This window comes from Pogoniulus pusillus, chromosome 18 (genome assembly GCF_015220805.1).
Source record: "Pogoniulus pusillus isolate bPogPus1 chromosome 18, bPogPus1.pri, whole genome shotgun sequence".
NCBI classification, from domain to species: domain Eukaryota; kingdom Metazoa; phylum Chordata; class Aves; order Piciformes; family Lybiidae; genus Pogoniulus; species Pogoniulus pusillus.
The window spans coordinates 15403716-15424011 of NC_087281.1; the positions used below are offsets into that span (position 1 = coordinate 15403716).

At 41.6% G+C, this 20296-nt stretch overlaps 1 protein-coding gene and 1 long non-coding RNA gene across 7 annotated transcripts in view; one reads left to right on the forward strand and one right to left on the reverse strand.

The window, feature by feature from the left end:
- The window catches only part of DISC1 (DISC1 scaffold protein), a 189889-nt gene that overhangs the window by 19921 nt on the left and 149672 nt on the right, over positions 1-20296 (forward strand). For 4 of the 6 annotated variants that reach the window (XM_064158528.1, XM_064158531.1, XM_064158532.1 and 1 more), the window contains exons 2-3: positions 449-1428; positions 6916-6985. In XM_064158528.1, the coding sequence (XP_064014598.1) occupies positions 449-1428; positions 6916-6985 (1050 nt within the window). The remainder of the gene's footprint in view (positions 1-448; positions 1429-6915; positions 6986-20296) is intronic. The other 2 variants (XM_064158529.1, XM_064158530.1) reach the window with 2 other exon arrangements.
- LOC135183490 (uncharacterized) lies at positions 16040-19755 on the reverse strand. Its single transcript, XR_010305579.1, has 3 exons — positions 19467-19755; positions 19081-19189; positions 16040-17269 (listed from the first exon to the last, which is right to left on the reverse strand). It is a non-coding gene; the product is annotated as an uncharacterized LOC135183490 (long non-coding RNA).

The window sequence follows — 20296 nt, forward strand, 5'->3', positions numbered from 1 at the left end:
AAAGGGTGCCTCTGATCTTAGTTCCCTTGCCAGAGTCCTGATTGATGACACATTATCTCAGGATGTTCCCCCACATACACAAACCAAGGGACTCTTTCCCAGGTAAGGGTATTCTTAGTGTTTTCTTACAGCATTTTGTTTGCTGGGCATTTCTAGCACAGGCTAGGCATCATCAATCTTTCAACCCCTCTTGAAGGATATAGTCCATAACAAGACATGCTTTGTTTACCAGCTCCTAATCAGTGGTCCTCTTCAGAGAACCAGTGCAGTATATCCAAATCTCATTGAATCAGTTTCACTTGGACAGCATGGTCAGTGTCTTTGTTCTGTTGAAATGGAAGGTGGTGTGTTGTTTGAAATCTCTGAAGCAGCTATTTTCAGATGCTACAATATGTTAAGCCTAGAAAACTGCAGAAGCATTTTTAATGACTTTTTCTCCCTCCCTCAGATGGTCAGCAACACTTAATGTCTGCAGGCTCTCGTCATAAAAAGAAACTGTCAAAAAGACCTGGATACATGAGGTTTGAAGCTCAGCAACAGAAAGAACTTCAGCCCCTGAGTGCCTGCAAACCGTTCAGCCCAGAAGAGCTGAAACATGGCAGACAGGAATCTGGAGACTGCTCTGTACTCAGAAGATGCCAAAATAACTTTGAACTCTTGTGCTGTAGTGCAGCAAGTAGTGCTGTAGCTCCTGCTAATGAAGTAACAGCATTGGCCACTACTGGAAATATGGCAGGACAGTGCAAAAACGTTTTGTGTTGCCAGAGTCCACAATCAGAAAACCCAGTGATAACAGTTTACCCCACTGCAACAGCAAGCAAAAGAGATCTTTCTGCTGTGTGCCATACCCAGCAGAAAAGCCATGGCATTAAAGTTTGCAAGTCCCCAAACATGTGTGCTTTGGATCAGAGAGAAGTGAATAACAACTGTGAATATCAAAATGAAGATATTGTTTCTTACTCTGTTGGTACCCATGATAGCTTTAGTTCAAGTTTCAGCTTCATACAGCTCTCCCTGAACTCTGCCTCTGGAGTAAGTGGTGCTGAAGGCAAGCCAGCTCTCAAGGAAGCTGAGTATGCTCTGGATCTGAGCACCACAGGAAATCTGCAGAACCCAGAAAAGGTGGCACAAACTTGTAAGCACTTGGGAGCTTTGCATTGCTCCTCCAGGCCTAGTGAGGATTTGGAGTATGAAAATGACGTTGCAGCAAATGATAAACTACAGAACTGTGAGAGTGTTTCTCTCTCAGATACAGATGCAACATTTTCATATTCGACAGATTCTTCAGATGCAGCATCTGCTGGCTCTTCTGTCACCTCAGGCTATGAAAGTAGCTTTACTGTTAGTGACCATAACTGGGATACTTTGATGAAAAAATATGAACCAGTGCTACAGGACTGCCTGCTTGGCAACCGCAGTACATTAAAGGTTAGTAATCTCCCTTTGTCTCTGATTCCTCTCCCCTGGCCCTCAAAACATTTGTATTTACTGTGCCAAAGACAATGCTGATGTAGGAGTGTTGAAGATTTTTGTTTGAGAGCGTGACAGACTGAGAATATCTTACTTTGCTCTTTTTCTAAGGAAAGAGGGCAGTAAAATAATAATGCTCTTCCTGAATTTGAGATGAAGATGCAGAGAGGTCATATTTAGAAATGTGCAGGAAAAGATACAGCATATGTCAGTCCTTAGAGCTGGGCTTGTTTAGCCTGGAGAAGGGGATGCTCAGGGGGAACCTTGTTGCTGTCTACAACTACTTGAAGGGAGGCTGTAGCCAGGTGGGGGTTGGTCTCTTCTGCCAGGCAACCAGCAACAGAACAAGGGGACACAGTCTCAAGTTGTGCCAGGGGAGGTCTAGGCTGGATCTTAGGAGGAAGTTGTTGGCAGAGAGAGTGACTGGCATTGGAATGGGCTGCCCAGGGAGGTGGTGGAGTCACTGTCCCTGGAGGTGTTTAAGAAAAGCCTGGATGAGGCACTTAGTGCCATGGTCTGGTTGATTGTCTAGGTCTGGGTGCTAGGTTGGACTGGATGATCTTGGAGGTCTCTTCCAACCTGGTTGATTCTATGATACAGGATACATAAGAATTCCCCCAAAACATGCCCCCCCAAGCAAGCAAACAAACAAAACCCCACCAAAAAAACACCAATAAAAAAACCCACCCAGTGATCATTTCCTCCCATCCCCCATTGTCTGCCATAATGCCTAAGCAGGCCAAAATTCTCTGTGTCCCATGACCTTGAAGGCCACAGCCCACAAGGCACGTACTTCCATAGTTCCACAGATAAGGAGAGCTGGAGAGACAGGGAGAAAAGAGAACAAATTGACCTCGCTGCTTACTTTTGAAGTATTTGTAGGATTATGGGCTTGAATAACATAATTCTGATATCCGAGGCCATCCAGTTCATCCCCTGGGATAGGTCTTGGTCTCTGTAGGTTTTTTAGGGAGTCTGGGATAACTGAGAAGCCCTCAAATCGCAACAGGGAGCTGGGATATTCATCTCTTTTGTGGCATCTGCTCATTGGAAGTTACAGTAGCACTCTACATGATAAAGGTGAGAGGTTTTGGTTCTTGGAAAGTAACTGTTGTTGCAGTATCCTGTTCCTACATTCTGCCAAACCTAAGATCCTCTTTTTTCTAGTATGTCACACATAGATTCCTGGATTCCACAAATAGCATTTTATTTCACAGGTGGTTATTTTGTTAGCAGTTCAAAGTGTACATAATACAAAGTTTGGGGCTGTAAGAACTCTTTCCTTGAAGCAGCATGACTTAACAACACTAAACTTTAGCTGAACTTACACATTTCCAATTACAAAGACCTCTTGGAGGGAGACACCTCTATGAGAGTAGCTTGTAAGCTAATAGATGGGTATTCTCCTTGCTCGAAGAAAACCAGGGGTCAAAGTCCCTTCTGTAACATATGTGGGGGTTTTATTAATTTGTTTGACTGTTTTTTTTGTGTTATGTGTCCTGTTAGTTTGAGTTTTTGGTTCTGTTTGTGTTTGGTTTGGCTGAGCTGGAGTTAATTCTTCCCAGAGCATCTTTCTAGTGCTGTGTTTTGCAGTGCTGTAGCTGGGTGTTTTGGCTACTGCTGAATGAGCATCCAGGCTGTGCTTTTCCAGCATTTCCCCACCCCCCAGTAGTAGGCTGAGGGGTGGACAGGATCTTGGGAGGGTACGCAGCTGGGCCTGCTGAACCAGGATGACCAAAGGGGTATTCTATGCTGTATGATGCCAGCTCAGATGTAAAAGCTAAGTGAAAGAAGAGAGTGTTGGGGACATTTGTTGATATGCTCTGTTCTCCAGAGCAGCCATTACACATATAGAAGCCCTGCTTCCAGGGGAGTGACTGAACATTTTCTGCTGATGGGAAATACAGAATAACATCTTTGATTGCTTTTGCTTCTGTGTGAGACTGTTGCTTTTGATTTTCATCCCATTAAGTTGCTTCTATCTTGACTCACAGGCCTTTGGTTATATTTTCCCCTTTTCCCTGTCCATCTAAGAAGAGGAATCATAGAATCAACCAGATCTTGGAGGTCTCTTCCAACCTGGTTGATTCTATAATTCTGTGGTATTGTTTTTGATTTGGTAGTGGGTTTTTTTGTGTGTTTTTCAAGTACTCTTAGTTTCTGCAATGCTTCTCAAAAGCTGAGATTCTTGTGAGTTCTCAGCTTAGACATATTTGCTGAGATGCACTGTACTGTCTTTAGGCCCAATGATACTCTGTGCTGTGAGAGCCTTTGCACAACTCTGCTGTATGAGACAGAAGGTTGAAGAACTCTTACTCTTCCATTACTCTCCATGACATCTGACCTGGGCTTATGATGTGCTCTGATATTTTTCAGAGAGAATGCATGCAGGCATCAGCTAGGTTCTCCTATTTGTAGACTTCACACACATTGACATGGAGCTTTTTCTTTGGCCTTGTGCCTGGAATGGCAATGTGCCCAATAGTCTGAGGTGGTTTGGGAAATGAATTTGTTGCAAATTTGAGAATAGATAACAGAATAAAAATAGAAAAGTAGTATGCTTTTTTTTTGCCAACCCCAAGAGAAACATTGCTACCTTTAATTTCTGTATTAATAAGTTCATTGAAGGGAGATGTCTTTGCCCTCGGTAAGCCAGTGATGTATGTTGAATTTGAAGCACCTTCCTATTGTAATGATAATGAGCAAGTCTCAGACTTTTCAGAAGGGAACAAAGGTAGATGTAGTCAGGAAACGGATATGGTATAAAAGTTGCTAAAATGATGCTTTTTCAGTATGTTTTAAAAGTTGTGGCCATCATTTGGTACAGATACAGGACATGCTGAAGCAACTGTTAGATTAGTTGTGCTCCAAATGTCTTACCAAGCCTGCAAATAGAAAGCACTTTGATGTGACAGCATCAGTCAGTTTGCTTTGGGTGTGCCTGGGCTGTGATAGCCAAGCACGCTTAAAATGACGTTTAGATATGTGTGAGTGCATGATGGAATAAACATTGCAAATAGCAGCAAAGCTGTGCTCACAGTATATAGATGGTTGTTGTACATCATATATATGAAAAAAGTGTCATTAGAATTATTTTTACTGCAGGCTTTTTGAAAACTCTATCAAAAGAGTGGCATAACATAGATAAAATAATTTATGGTGAGGATTCGCAGCTCCTCTGTTCAATATGTTACACATTTCTCACCAGCCTCAGAGAAAAAAGGTTGGAGTTTCAGGATGTGAAAAACAAAATAAAGGAAAGCATTGCAGAAAAGGGAGTATATACAGTGTTGGGGAAGGGGAGTTTGTGGGCCTTGGACATTGTTTGGAAGTGCTTTGTGTGGTATTTTTGTGGGGGTTTTGTTTGTTTCTCTTCTGAGGCATCCTATAGTCTATTATTAATCAAGTATTTTAACATAATTTTCTGGCTTTATTTTTTTAGAGTTCTTTTCTGACTAGTGCACTTTCACATACCATCTTTAGAAGGAATACCATTAATTAAAATGTCTTGTCTAATTTATGTGTTGGCTGTGTACTTATCGTAACCGAGTGTTTCTATTGAGGTGCTGACTGGCTGTACCTATTTTTCTCTATGCAATTTAGAGTTTAAACACAGAGATTTAAATATGAAAGAGTTTCAACAGAGGAGCAAAATCTTTTGTTAATGCAGAATGTCTAAAGTATGGATTTTCTTGTCTTGGAAAATGCTTTCCCAAGCACTTTCAGGCTATGAGAATCTATACTACTTCTTTTTCCAGGCTTGCCTTTGTCCATGTTGGTAATGGTTTGCTTGCTATAGGTCATGTTTAAATTTAATAAGAAGCAAAGACTTTTCAGTGTTGTAACTGTATCTGTGCTAAACCGTGGCTGGCATGACAATGAGGAGAGGGCTGCCTACTTTCTCAACAAATTCTTCTAGCAGTAAAAACTTATAGTAGCATTTGAATGCAGACCTAGTCTTACAAATTGGTAGTAAGTAGATAAGCAGTAACTTCTAAAACTACACTTTTATTATGGTAAGAGTTTCTTTTTGGATGTGAAAGGGCCCTCTGTATGTGGTACAAGTATTATTGGTGTTTTGCTTTCTTTACCCCCACCTAACATTTGCAGTGCAAACCTTCCTGAAAATGGAAATTCAACATTGTGTGGATGACCCTAAGTTATATTTTAATGAAACTTCATTGGCTGTGTATGAACACAGTTACACAGTTTCTGTGCCACAGCTTGAGTATACCTGTTCCAAAATATTCATGATGTTTTTTTCTCTCTTCACTTGGAGAAGAAAATGTGGTTTTCATATGGAAATTCTGGACTTGTTCTCTGCAAAGCTCATATGGACAAAAGATTGTTAGAATTGGCTCAATAACCCACTATTGAGTACAATGTGGTCATAAGTACATGTCATGTTAACAGAATCCTTTAATAATCCTTACTTCATTCAAAAGGTAAAAACAGATTCTATGATCACAAGATGCCTTTTACTTTTCAAAATATATTGTTTGTTGTTCTCTGTATGTATTTGGACTAAGGCTATGCTTGGCTCAAGTAGCTGCAGTTCCATATAAAGTTTGGAGAGTTTATGGCCACTGAAAGAAGAGGCAGGCCACTAAGGGGCAGGCCACTTGGGGGGACTAAAAGTTTGTCATGAGACTTTGTTGAGAGAAAATTAGAAGGGCTAAAGCCCAACTGGAAAGTAATTTGCCTTCATCTGCTAAAAAGAATATGAAATGCTTCTGCAAATATAGTCAACAGAGCACTAAAGGGAATCTCTGTCCTTTGTTGGATGCAGGAGAGAACATAGTGGTCAAAGATGAAGAAAAGGCTGAGGTACTCAATACCTTCTTTGCCTCAGTCTTTAGTAGTAAGACCAGTTGTTTTCTAGGTACTCATCCTCCTGAGCTGGAAGATAGGGATGGGAAGCAGAATGAAGACCTGTAATCCAAGAAGAGATGCTTAGTGACCTGATGCACCACTTACATACATAGGTCTCTGGGGATGGATGTCATATATGCAAGGGTACCCAAGGAAGCTGGCAGAAGTGCTTCTCAAGCCACTTTCCATCATTTATGAGCAGTCCTGACTAAGTGGGGAGGTCACAACTGGCTGTAGATTGGCAAAAGTGATGTCCATCTACAAGAAGGGCTGGATGGAGAACCTGGGAGACTACAGACCTGTTGGTCTGGCCCTGTTGCCAGGAAAAGTCATGGAGCAGTTCATCTTGAGTGCCATTATGCAGCATGTGCAGGGCAAGCAGATGATGAGGCCCAGTCAGCATAGGTTCATGAAGGGCAGAATGGCCAGGCCCAAAGAGTGTTGGTGTAGTAAATCCAGTTGCCAGCCAGTCACAAGTGGTGTTCCTGATCTTACAGGTGTTTTCAAACCAAAACACTGCTATGATTCTTCATAATTAACTTTTTTCCCCCTTTGTTTTTAATATTTGTGTAGATAATATCCTTGATCTCACGGCTTCAGAGGCTTCAGGAAAAAGCAGTAGAGGAAGATGACTATGATAGAGGTGAGAATTGCTCTCTCCTACCCCCCACTGGATCATGCTGATGTTTTTTTTCCCCTTCTCCCTCCTTCCTCTATTAATTTTCTATGTATCTAGTGGTGGGTAAGTGTGGAAGACTGATTCGATGAACTGTATTATTTATTCTGTCATATGGCAGGAAACAAATTAAAAAATGAAGTAGGTCAACAGCAGGTAGCAACAGTTTTTATTTTCTTGAGCCACATCACCATGTGGGAAGGTTGAAATCCAAATATCCACCATCTGGATCAGCTGTTTTGAAGCAGCATGACTTTAAAAAATGTAGAAATGAATGAAAGCTTGAAAGGAGAAAGGACAGGCACTAGCTGCTGACTGTGATTTGTTGCTTGCCACATTTAGTCATGACATTACAGCAGGGCTCAAACACAGAAATCAGGTCAGCAGCTATTAGAAAAGCGAATGATAATGTCCTGTGAGGTTGTGGTGTCCTTCAAGTTAAAACCAGCTAGAGATTATGGGGTGATACAGTAGCTGGCAAATGACTGCATTTGAGTAGTGCTTTTTCTCTCATATGTCTTGGCACCTCTGCAAAGCTTTGTGTGCACACACTTTAATAATGACAGCATCTATAACGCACATCTTGAGGTTCTTACTGTTTCCTGTTATGGTAGTCTGTGTTCAGGTACTCATATTTTGGTACCCAGCCCTAGAACCAATCCCAAGTTATTTCGCTAAAAAAAGGGAGATCCTCCTGCCTAGCATCCATGACCTGTGTTTACCAAAGACAAAGCAGGCTGCAAAACAAGGCCAAATATGGTGTCTTTGTGATAGACTTTTGTCTGCTTTCCCATGCTTCTTCCACCCAGGAAGAAGTGGGGTGGGGGAAGGGCAAGGTGGGTATTCAGGGAGGTGTTTAGGATATGTCTTGGATATGTGTTCTAGGTATAATTTGGACCTTCCACCACAGGGAAGAGCTTGGATTTCTGTTTTCTGTGCTAAATCTGGCATCTATAGGTAGAAAGTATTTGTCCTGATATGGGACTAGCTACTTAGGTACTTGAAATACTTTGCCTTTGAAAACTGGAACTCCATATTCATAGAAGCTTTCTCAGAAAATGCCATGTTCCATGCATGCACATGGCCATTCGTCCTTAATTGTATCAATTCCTAGTTTTTGATTCCTGGGCTCACTTTCTATTATGCTGCTCTTTGTTTCTTTCCTGATACAAGTGTCAGTGTGGGGGGGTTATGACTACTTTTCCTTGTTTCCATGGTACTGGAACTAGCTTCCTTAGGTTTTTCTTTTGTGAAACACTGACTGTGTATCTCCAGGGAAAGTTTCTCAAGGAGAAGATGCAGTGCTGCAAGAATTGGAGTTGTGACCTTCTCTTCTCATTTTGCAGTGACAAGCTTTCCACCTTCGCTTTTAGAGCTACATCACTGTTCATGGTAGAAAACTAAATCTTGCCTGGCATGAAGTCTGAAAAGTTATTAAAGAGCTTACAGATTGACCCAGCACCACTTTCTACTCAACTGAAATCTGTAATTAGCCTTTTTTAAAGAGATCTTATTGCCAGATACTGCTAGCAGGGAATGGAATTGCTAAATGTACAGAGCTGTGATGTGGGCCATAAATGGAAATGTATTATCAGGGAGTGGGAGAAACTGACACAGTGTATGTGAAGTGCTGAGGATATCTTAACTATAATGCTACAAAGAAAATTACGGTCCCTGTAATATGGGAGACTTCTTTGAGTATGGAGAGGCACTCTGTTAAAAGCAGAACTGTTTTGACCTAGAAACTGTGGCAGTGTTGTTTATGGTGGTAGCATGGTCTTGATGATTTTTGAGTGCTGTAGAGAAAGGGAAAATATAGTATGATGTGAGTAGCTGTGAAGTGTCCTGTACAGGGAAGAGGAGAGAACAGTGGAAGGAGAGGAGGTGGAGGAGGAGAAGGGGTTCCTATATGCCTGAATGGAAAACTGGATTGTCAAAAAATGTATCACTGTAGCTATATTATCACTTCAGTGGTAGAGGCTCTTCTCCAGATTCAACCATAGACAAGAACTCTGATTTACTGACTTCTGCTCTGTAATAGCCATCCAGTCTTGCAGGAGGGGGCATAATTTTTAACAGGTTGTGATGTTTTGGGTGTTACCCATCCCCCCACACTTTGGAAAATCACCCAGACTAGACTCAGTGGCTCTGGAAATTGAATGAAGCTTTATATTTACAGCTTAGCACAATATACAAGCAGATATTTACAATATATACAGAAATATACAAGTTAAAAAGTAATACAGAAACACAACAGCCCTCCCAGAAAGCTGAGCCCCTGGAGGGGCTCTCAACAACCCTTCCACCTTCCTCCCCTTTACCTTACCCAAGATCTCACCTTATATTCAAGGTAAACTTAGAGGGTTGGCCAGAGGGGTTAGGAAGCAGATGGATTAGTTACACAGATGGCAGGCTAGGTTAGAGAGAGAGAGAGAAGTTCAGCCCAAAGCCCAGACATCTACTTTCTTATCTGTATTTATGTTCTTACTCTTATACATCTCAGCAAGCCTGTGAGTGAAGTAGGCATCACCATTGTTTCCTTTTCACAGCCTGTAATCTAATTCTTCTCACCAAAACATTCTATCTAGGCTCAAAGTAGCACACAGCAGTTCAGTGAGATGGAGATGTGTTAGCACTTAAAATTCCTCAGAAGTGCTCAGGACTGGTTTCTGCTTTCTGACACTACAAACAGCAGTTTAAGGAACTGACGCTGCTTTCCTGCTCTCTATTGCTTTTTGAAAGCTCTCATAGTTTTAAAGTATTGAAGTATGAATAAAGTTGTGTCCCTACAGAGGTGGGAAAGTGATGCCCTGTTTTCACTTGTGGCAAGGAGGGTAGGAAATGGCACAGAAATGAAGGCAAGATTTTCCCATTACTAAGCCATGAACAAATACCTTGTCACAAGCACATCAAAAGTAAGAGTGGATTCATTTTTCCCCTTTGCAGAAACAGAGAACAGCTACTTGCTGCTTGGGTCTGTTAGAAAGCATGTGTGTTTTCCAGGCTTATGTTAATGAATTAGCATTTGTTTCCTGAACAGTTAATAATTTTGTTTGAAGGAATATGTGGAACTTCAGTCTTCTGTTGTCATTTAGTAGAGAAGTAAATGCCTTTTTAAATCTTCAGCTTGTTTCTGTTCAGTTTATATTTTATTTAGATGGATCTATTTGCTCTGGATTATTTCTCCTCTTGAGCTTGGGAGGTGCACAGAAGAAACAGCTTTTGCTGTTGTTTGTTCATTTATGCTGTGCCTTTCTAGACCTGCATTGGCATGGTTAGGGTGTTGGTGCAGAGGAGCTGCAGTCAGTTGTTCAAGCAAATGCAGTTTATTCCTGTGCTTTCTGGCAATGCCATGTGTTTGAGGGAAGAGGGTTGATTTATGCTGAGAGAATTGCAGGCTGCTTGGGGCACAGGCTGCCCTCCTGTCCCATGATCATCCTTATGTGCTCTAAGTCCCCGAACGTGATGCTGCTTTCTCTTCATACCTGTAGCCACCATGAGCTGTTTCAAATGCAGATTTCCTCAGTTGTGAAGTGGTTGTGTGAAATGTATATTCAGTGAAACAAATCTTCTCAGTCCTGGTTTAATTTTAATAGGAACCACTAGGACTGTTACATGTTTTATTGCTTGTTCTGTGTTTGTAGGTGATGAAATATCAGAAAATAGCCTATTTTTTTTACTGCATTTACTAGTGGTCTCCTCTTGATGGCCACATTACTGTATATTTTCAAAGCAAATACGGTACTATGGGAATATGATAACAGTGCTTTGCCTTGCGTAGAATATAGTAAAAATTGGTCTCCAAGGATCACTTGGAGCATTGTCATGGCTCATTATTCATGATGGAGCTTGACAGCTCCAAGGTTAAACACACTGCTGAATACAGGAAGTAAAAAAAACCAAAAAGGCATATTTTTGTTTCTATGGGATTTGTGCTTGCAGTGAAAGCAAGTGTATTTTACTCACTACATGTGTATTGCCCAAACAGTTAAAACTCCTTTTCCTGCTATGAGTTCCTCAATGTTGCGTGATATTGCAAGAGCCAAGTGGATTGGCAACTAAGTATCAGAACTGTTGAACTATACTACAGGCTCATAGAACCATAGAGTCAGCCAGATTGGAAGAGACCTCGAAGATCATCCAGTCCAACCTAGCACCCAGCCCTATCCAGTCAACTAGACCATGGCAGTAAGTGCCTCATCCAGGCTTTGCTTGAACACCTCTAGGGATGGTGACTCCACCACCTCCCTGGGCAGCCCATTCCAATGCCAATCACTCTCTCCGGCAACAACTTCCTCCTAACATCCAGCCTAGACCTCGCCCGGCACAACTTGAGACTGTGTCCCCTTGTTCTGTTGCTGGGAGAAGAGACCAACCCGCACCTGGCTACAGCCTCCCTTCAAGTAGTTGTACACAGCAACGACTTCTAGTGGTTGTCCTTGCTATATGCTCAGTTATGCATCAACCTCAAATTCCTGGTGAGATGTATAGTTGTTTGGTCTTCCCATTTTTTTTTCCCATTTTAAACTGGAAAAATCCTTCTCCTGTTTAAGGTGCTATTTCTAATCATCTATTCTCCCCCTTCCCCCCATTGAAAGAGCTATTTGCAAATGAGGTATGGACAGAATCTCTGCTTTACTGTACTTTGACTATTCTAAACGAAAATGCTTGCTTGACAGATGGCTGTTATAACAGGACACAGAAATGAAGGCAGGCTAGCTTCTTTCTGAGGAAGGACAGTGAATTTGAGAGAAGCTGTATCTGGAAATAACTCTCAAAGAACATGTTCTTTTCAATTATACTTGTTGCAAGCTGGCATGCACTTGGGGAAATAAAATCCTTAAACCCAGCTGTACGTTGAATGAAGCTCTCTATTTGATGATACTGGTAAAATAAAAGATGGTGGACACTGGAGGAGCAGTGCTTCTGTAAAGAAAAAAGGGTTACTGCAAACTTGTAAGTTGCAGTGGCAGGCCAATGAGTGGGAAATGGCTTTGAGGTGGACAAATTGGAACAAACAGGGCTTTCTGTTGTGCTGTCCTGTAAGACCTTTGTCCCATCAAAATGTTGTAGAAGCTTCCTAGAATCTGTGGCTTAAGTCTGGGTTTAAATCTTCATTTTTGTATCTCTCCAGTAAAGCTGGAAGGTGAAGAGAAGGGCTTGTACAAATTCTCAAAACCACATCTTCCTTGCATGGATCTTGTTTGTCATGCCTTTCGCTGACAGACTCCAGTAAACCTCACGTAAGGGTGAAGGCTTTGGATGGTTAAGGAAAGCAAGTACTTATGTGAAGTATAATATAGACTTAATTTTCTTTCAAACAAATGAGAGGCGGCATGAGCCTTGTAACATCTCCACCTGGTCTGTTTCTCTATGACACAAGTCTGAAGCGAAAAGATAGAACTCTTGTTGGCCGTACTCATTTGCTTTTTTCTTGGTTGCAGCTGAAAAGGTGGACCAAGATGCTGTCATTCAGATTCATTCAGATGCCTAGTCTTGACTTTTATGTATTAGTAGCAGTAATAACATTAATGTTTCCTTTTAAGCAGCCTGTGTTGGGCTTTTGTTCGGCACTTTTATTTTTTTGGTGTGGGTTTGTCTTTTGGTTTTCTTTTGCTGGTTGTTTTTTGTCTGGTTTTGTTTGGTTGTTTGAGATCATGAAACTTGGAGAGCAGTTGAGCCAGTCACAGTGTAAAGCCATGAAACTCCTCAGGTAGACAGCTGGAACACTGTGGGGCTTTTTTTTGGTATGCTGAAAGAATACAGTAATGGCCAATAATTATAAGAGGAAGGTCTGGTAGATGTTTCTAGCTACTTCTGCTTGTGATCTTTACTCATGTAGCACATGCATCTGCAGAAATCCATAAAATGTTTTTGGAGCGAATCTTCATTTTAGCTCAGTTGTTTAGTTTTTTGCCACCTCAAGGTGTATCTGAGGCAGAACAGGATATTACTGTTGGTCTGCTTATGCCCACAGTTTGAAAATGCAGTCATCTATTCTGCACCTTCCATTCCTTAGCCAGTGTTGGAGAGGAAGCTGCTGTAGTCATGCAGTATCTTGCTTAGATAGTGCAGCCTAAATATTTTTAGGAAGTGGTAGTATTTTGTGGGATTCTACTATACTCTCTTATTTTAATCTTAGCCAGCATGAAAAGGTTCAGCTACATCTTGTGTTTCTGGAAGCTGCTTTTGACAAAAAGAAAATTGCTGAAGTTTTGGCATACCGTGTGCTTGGAAGCTTTCTCTGCTCCTGGCCATCTGCTGTCTAAAACTGACACTGTGGGCTACCCCTCCTGTGATAGCTGGGCTGTATTTCTCAGTCCATGATGCAGCCAAGCTGTTCCCAGACAGCCTGACTAGTCTTTTACAAACAAACAAGTCATGAAAAAATCTGAACAAAATAAGCAATTATGGATAATTTAAGAGCTTGCTGAATTGCATTTTGAAGCATAGAGCTCTGATGGGTGTAACTCAGAAGAAGTGTTGATGTGCTATCTGGACAGTACCCACTGTATGAGTGACATGGCTTTCCTGCTACTAAGCCCATCTGTTTACTTTGCACTTGCAAAATCGTTCAGCCCAAATTTGTATTCAAGACAGATGTATCTTTCCCTTGCTCTTTAGAAATATTAACTCCAGATAAGAAAACTGTCTTTCATTCCTACTGTGACCACTGGAGACAGTATTACTATTAATTCAATCAACACCTAGAAATTGATTTTACTACCCTTGTCTTACATTTAGAACATAAACATTTTAAGGGACTGAGGGGACACCTGCTCTGTTTAATTACTGTCTGCTTAATAAATGACTGGACATGGACAGAAACTTCTAGATGGCACGATAATGCAACTTCTCTGTTACTGGGGATAAAAATGATGTTGAATGTCTGTGACTGCCATTTCAAAGCAAACACAAAAGTCTTCCAGTGCAGATCCTCTGTGGGAAACTGATAAGACTCCTTGCTGATACCTAGATGGTGTCCGCTTAAATTCCTTAATAGAATCCTTTTACTGGAAACCTCCACAGTCCTTCCATTGCTTGCCAAATTCCTCTGCAAAATGCAATTGCCTCAAGTCTATTAACTTCTGCTTTCTCTTGAGTTTTCCCTCCTGTCCTCCCTGTCCACATGCCCAGACTCAACTGCCCATATTGGATTGTGTTCATAATTCTACAGACAAATCTGTCCTTTTTGATGTCTCCCTGCCTTTGGCATATCCAAGCTTTTGTGTATGCCTTTCTGATCTTTAGCCTTGTGGAAGGTAAAAGTAGCAAATGTGCTGTTTATAGACATTGTTAGTCCTCTTAGATAGTGATAGGATTGTGGTAATGAGCACTAATCAAAAAGGTGAAGAGGGGAAACTTGAAATTCCTAGCACTCGCATGATAGCATGCTTTGGATAAAGAGTTACTGAGTCTGTAGGAAATACTGACAGTGCAAGCATCCAAACTGATGCCAGATAATGTCAGTTTTAAACTTCTACTGTTGATACCATGGTATCAATCCAGTACTAGTCAGGGTGCCTGGCAGGTTTTGATTTAAGGAGTAGGAGGTCACTGGAACATCTCCATGCTCGCTGAGAATTTTAAGTGTGAAATAGTAGATGAAGTTAATAAGTTGAATTAGTTTGGTGTATGACAAAGTTGAGCAAAAAGCAAAATGAAGTGCTGTGACTCAGAGGCATAATTCAGACATGATGTTGGAACATCATTCATGTGCAACTTTGACATTCCCAAATGCCTCTGCATGTCCCCCTGCTAATGGTAGTTCACTGGAGAAGCAGCATCTTAGAGAAAAGGTTGCTAGAAGGTCTTGAAGATTAATGCAATTTCTTCAGAAACTGTGTCAGTGGATGTAAAGAGCAAAACCATTTTGGGCTTCTATGTGCCATGGCACCATGCAAAGCATTTGTCATGTTGCACCAGAGTCAGTGTTGTAGACAAGAGCATCTGGGATAATGATCCCAACAATATGACCTACTTATAATTGAGTGAGTCTCTGCTGGATTTATTTTTTGTCATGGCATCCTGATATCCAACCCTAAATCTGGAAGAGGTGCAGCTGATCTAAACTTTAGAATTGCACTATCTAAATGTAAGACAATCTTGATTCAAATTTCTGTCTCTGCCTGAAGAAACTTTACAGAGGCATGTTGCAAGGAGGTACTGCAACAGCACCTTTCAGATGTATCCTGAAAGACTGATGTACATGAGGCATGTGAGTGAAAGCACACAGCAGAGGCTTGAGTTTGGTGTGTATAACAGTGTAGTGTAGTTTCAATACTTAATAAATATGTGAATCAATATTTTACAATATGCCTAGTTCTAGGATTTCAGTTGTTCCAAAGACGTAGGAAATGTTTCTTTGTTTTTTTTCTCTTGTGTTGTGAGGCAGTCAGATAACACTAGTCTCAGACTTTAGGCACAAATGTTGATTTCCTGGAGTTAAATGCTGTTTGGAGTGGCACATCATATGAGGAGTGGTTGAGGAAATGAGTTGCTTGGTCTGGAGAACAGAAGGCTAAGGAGAAATCTTATTGCTCTCTACAACTACCTGAAGTTGTAGAGAGGCCAGTGTTGGTCTTTTCTCTCAAGTAACTAGCATCAGGGCAAGAGGAAATGGCCTAAGGTTTTGCCAGAGGAGGTCTAGATTTGATATAAAGCCAAGTACCATGGGTACAGAAGAAGAGATGGGGAGAATGCTTAACATAAGCAAGTTCCAATCCAGTTTATTGCACCCCAAGCATGGGCTTATAAACTTTCTATCAGTAGGCTACGTAACAGGGTTACAAATCATGTTAGACTCTGATTGGTTACATACATTTGCGTTAGGACTACATTAGGATTACACACTAATTAGCGTAGACATTCTTCATATTCTCTCAGCAACATGTACATTGTGTCTAGGCAATTCTGTCAGCAGAGATAGGCAAAACCTACAGACTCCAGCCTTACATTTGTTTATATTTGTTACACCATTCTCCAAGGTCATTCCAACCTTCCACTTTATTCAGCACTTACTGAGCTCGTGCTCTCTCTCCTGTCCATGGCTTATGTTCCACTATTTCAATTTCCAGTAGCTGTACCACAGTCAGACAATTCTATAACATCACTACATTTAATATTACTATACCAAACAGGTTCCCCAATATTGGGCAATCTAAATATTCAGCTAAACAGAGTGTTGGGCCATCTCCTCTAGACAATGCTTTTCACAAGAAACGTTGCACCAGAGGATTCTTGAGGTCCCCTCCAACCTGGTATTCTGTGATTGTATGAACCTGCAATGTATATGACGTCCTGTTAGAGATCAAGTATCTGAGGGTGTGGTTTTGTCCCCTGAATGACATCCAAATGTTTTACCAAAGAAATTTTTTTGTTTGTTTTCTTCTGTTTTTCATATTTTGACCTTCACCTGCTTATTCTCAAGGGTCTGGGTGACTTCTTGTATGGGCAAATACTGTGGTGCTGGAGGGGGATGGCTTTCAGCAGCTGCTCTGCACTGGGCTTTTCAGCATGAACCCTGAGCAACAATGAGAACTTTCTGGAAGTGGAAATCATCTGGAATTAATTATCTCTCTTAATGATGTGTGCATAGGAATACAGAGAGAAAAGGTTCCTGCTGTACACCATCATGTAGCACAGAGCCTGCTAATGGAGTTTGTTGCTGAAAAATCCTCCTCTGTTAAGTAGCACTAAAGGGGAGCAATTTCTCAATCCTTTATCTGACTACGAGTCAAAGTGGTAAACTGGAAGCAATTCAATAGCATATTAATAATTCTACTGCAGTCTTAGGTTTGCAGGTTTAAGAAAGTAGCTCTGATGACTTCAGAGTGCTACACTGATCCTGACCTTCTCCAAATGTGTGCAAGGAGTTTCTGCTATTCTGCATTCGTAGGCCAAATGTCATGCTTTGTTGCGTGCATTTCATAGAGAATCTTCTGTGCTGTCCTTTCAAAGAACAAACAAATGAACCAGGACAAAAAAAGCTTATCTCTTAAGCACATAGTAGCAATTAAAATCAAACCCAAATGAATATTGAAGTGCAGGGGATGTTGGTTTGAAATATTTTAATTATGACCTTTCCTTGCTAGAGAAAAGATGTATGAGCAAGAGCTGAAATTGCCCCAGTTGCAGGCAGGCTTACTTCAATATGTAGTTATTCTGGTGCCATCTAACTAAAAAGACTGAAAATAGTGAGGAGTTCTGAAAAGAGTTTCCAGTCATGCCATGTTTCCAGCCCCACAGGACCTAGGGAAGAAGAGGCAAGATGTATAAGTGTTTGGTTTTGGTTTTTAAAACAAACAAAAACCCAGCAAACAAGCCAACCATAAACCAGCAACAACCAGAAAACCAACCACAAACTCTAAGACCAATCCCTCCCCCACCCCATCCTCCCCCACAAAAAAAAAGAAAGGTTGATAAGTTTGTATAAAATTACAGGTACTTCCAGGGAAAGAAGTGCTGAAGGTGCTGAGGAGAAGAAACCATGAAAAACACTTTGGGAGGGAAAAACCCCTAACAATCCAAAGTAGAATTATTCCAGATTTAGAAATTAATTCTGTTTTGAAGCACTATGCCTGCACAAGCACTGCTACTGCAGTAGCTGTCTGATACTAGTCATTTTGACACCACAAATATGTTTGTGTCTGCTTGTGGATGTGTCTTCTGAGTGTTGATTTCTTGTCTGAGGTACTTTTTCCTCCATCTGGAACTTTCAGGAGTTGTAATCAAGACTGCACAGGATGCAGCAATTTCATTTAAATGGCTTATTTTTGACATTTTCAAAAGCAATCATGCAGTTCAAAATAAGAGGAGAAATATGGAAGAGGAATAAATCATCTTCGTTCCCCATGTCAGGCACAGTATTTGCGCCTTAATAGTTTTCATTTATGTGCCACTTTGCTTGTTGTTGAACCTGCCTATTATTGCATGCAAGAGGACTTTCTCTTTCAAAATACTTATGCTCTATTCCTATAGGTATTGTACTGTCTGACTTACTCAGCCTGAGTAGTTAGGGCCAGCCTCACATGCTCAACAAAATGCTATATTTGCTATTACTTCCTGTGAGGAGCAGGCAAGGTTTAAAGCCTTTTCCTTTTAAATCAAGCATGGAAAAGAAGACAAACCTGCCTGTCTGTGGTTAATACCTCACTCGTGTCAGCACACACAGATTACTCAGAAACAGTGTAGGCAGGAAGGCAGCTGAGCAGTATTTCATAGAATCAACCAGGTTGGAAGAGACCTCCAAGATCATCCAGTCCAACCTAGCACCCAGCCCTGTCCAGTCAACTGGACCATGGCACTAAGTGCCTCATCCAGGCTTCTCTTGAACATCTAGAGGGACAGTGACTCCACCATCTCCCTGGGCAGCCCATTCCAATGGCAAATCACTCTCTGGGAAGAACTTCCTCCTAACATCCAGCCTACACCTCCCCTGGCACAGCTTGAGACTGTGTCCCCTTGTTCTGTTGCTGGTTGCCTGGGAGAAGAGGCCAACCCCCACCTGGCTACAGCTTCCCTTCAGGTAGTTGTATACAGCAATGAGGTCACCCCTGAGCCTCCTCTTCTCCAGGCTAAATGACCCCAGCTCCCTCAGCCTCTCCTCACAGGGCTGTGTCCCAGGCTTCTCACCAGCTTTGTAGCCTTTCTCTGGACACATTCCAGTATCTCAACATCTCTCTTGAATTGAGGACCCCAGAACTGGACACAGTACTCAAGGTGTGGCTTGACCAGTGCTGAGTACAGGGGAAGAATCGCCTGCCTTGTCCTACTGGCCACACTGTTCCTTACTTCTCCTTTGGCATGCTTAGTGGTTGAATGTAGGAAAAAACACTTTTTTTCCTTATGTCCAAAACCATGAAATGATGCTTTTTTGTTGAAGTGTCCTGTAGAATGCTGCTTCTGCTTAGATGTGGAAAAAAAAATTAAATCAGTTTCTATTCAAGCCAGAGATCAGTTACAGAATGGCTACAGGAGGCATGGGTCATGTAGCTGGAGTAATTTAGTGGGTATAACACAGCAGGTCTGGTTCTGCTGGTCAAGCATCCCTTGGATTTTACCTTTTAAGGAAGCAAACACGGACTTCAGCAAGCCTGGGGCAAGAGGTTTCTTGTACTTCCATGTATACTGCTATAGGGACTGTGCATCAGCTGCTTTTCCTTGCTTCCCCTGTGTGCAAGAAATAGCATTGCATCTCCTGTCTCCTGGAAGCTAGAGGTCAAGTCTGCCTTGCATACTAACCCTGCTTTAATTTGGTTTTTTTCACTGCTGTAATTTTATAGGGTACTGTTATTTAATAGAAACTTTCTCACAAAGTGCTGCTAATTGTTGTTCAGAGTGAATGCTGTTACGAGTGACTGATAATTAACTGAATAGTTGCCTACAAAATCAATTTTTATTTCAGAAGTTAGGAGGGAAGGAAAATTAGATTTTTGGAGAAACTTACCTTCCTTTCTCCTAAAAACTTTCTCCACTCTTCATTTCCTATGACACAGCCTTTTCTTTATTTGTGTTTTGTGCTCCCAGTTCCCCACTGCTTGATGTTCTCTGCATTTATCTGAGCTATTTCTTTCTGTAACAGATGTGGGCGGGTTGGTGGCTTTTGTACATTCCACACTGCAGCAGCAGTGATCCTAGAAGCTGAGGTAGTCTTGGCAAGGTAGATGTAGGCTTTTTCTAATTCTTCATCTCCATCCTTGGAAAAAACAATGGAGTGGCTCATTGTGGATATTATCTCTAGGCACTTGGAAGAGAAGAAGATTATCAGTAGTTAGCATGGATTTACCAAGGGGAAATCATGCTTGACCAATCTGACAGCATTCTATGGTGCTGTAATCAAATGGGTAGATGCAGGGAGAGCACTGGATATAGTCAACCTTAGCCTTAACAAGGCTGTGGGCACTGTCTCCCATAACATCCTTGTGAGCAAGCTCAGGAAGTGTGGGGTAGAGAAGCAGACAGTGAGATGGATTAGGAACTGGTTACACAATAGAGTGCAAAGAGTGGTTGCCAAGGCCAACTGGAGAACTGTAACTAGTGGAGTCCCTCAGGAATCAGTGCCGAGTCCGGTCCTGTTCAACATCCTCATCAATGACATTCATGAGGGCATGGACAGACAGGCCAAGTCTGCTCAATATGTTTGCTGATGATACCAAACTGGAAGGCTTGGCTGACACACCTGGAAACTGTGTGGCCATTGAGTGGGACTTGGGCAGACTGGAGAGCTGGGCAAAGAGGAATCTAGTGAGGTTCAACAAGGAGTGCGGAGTCCTGAAG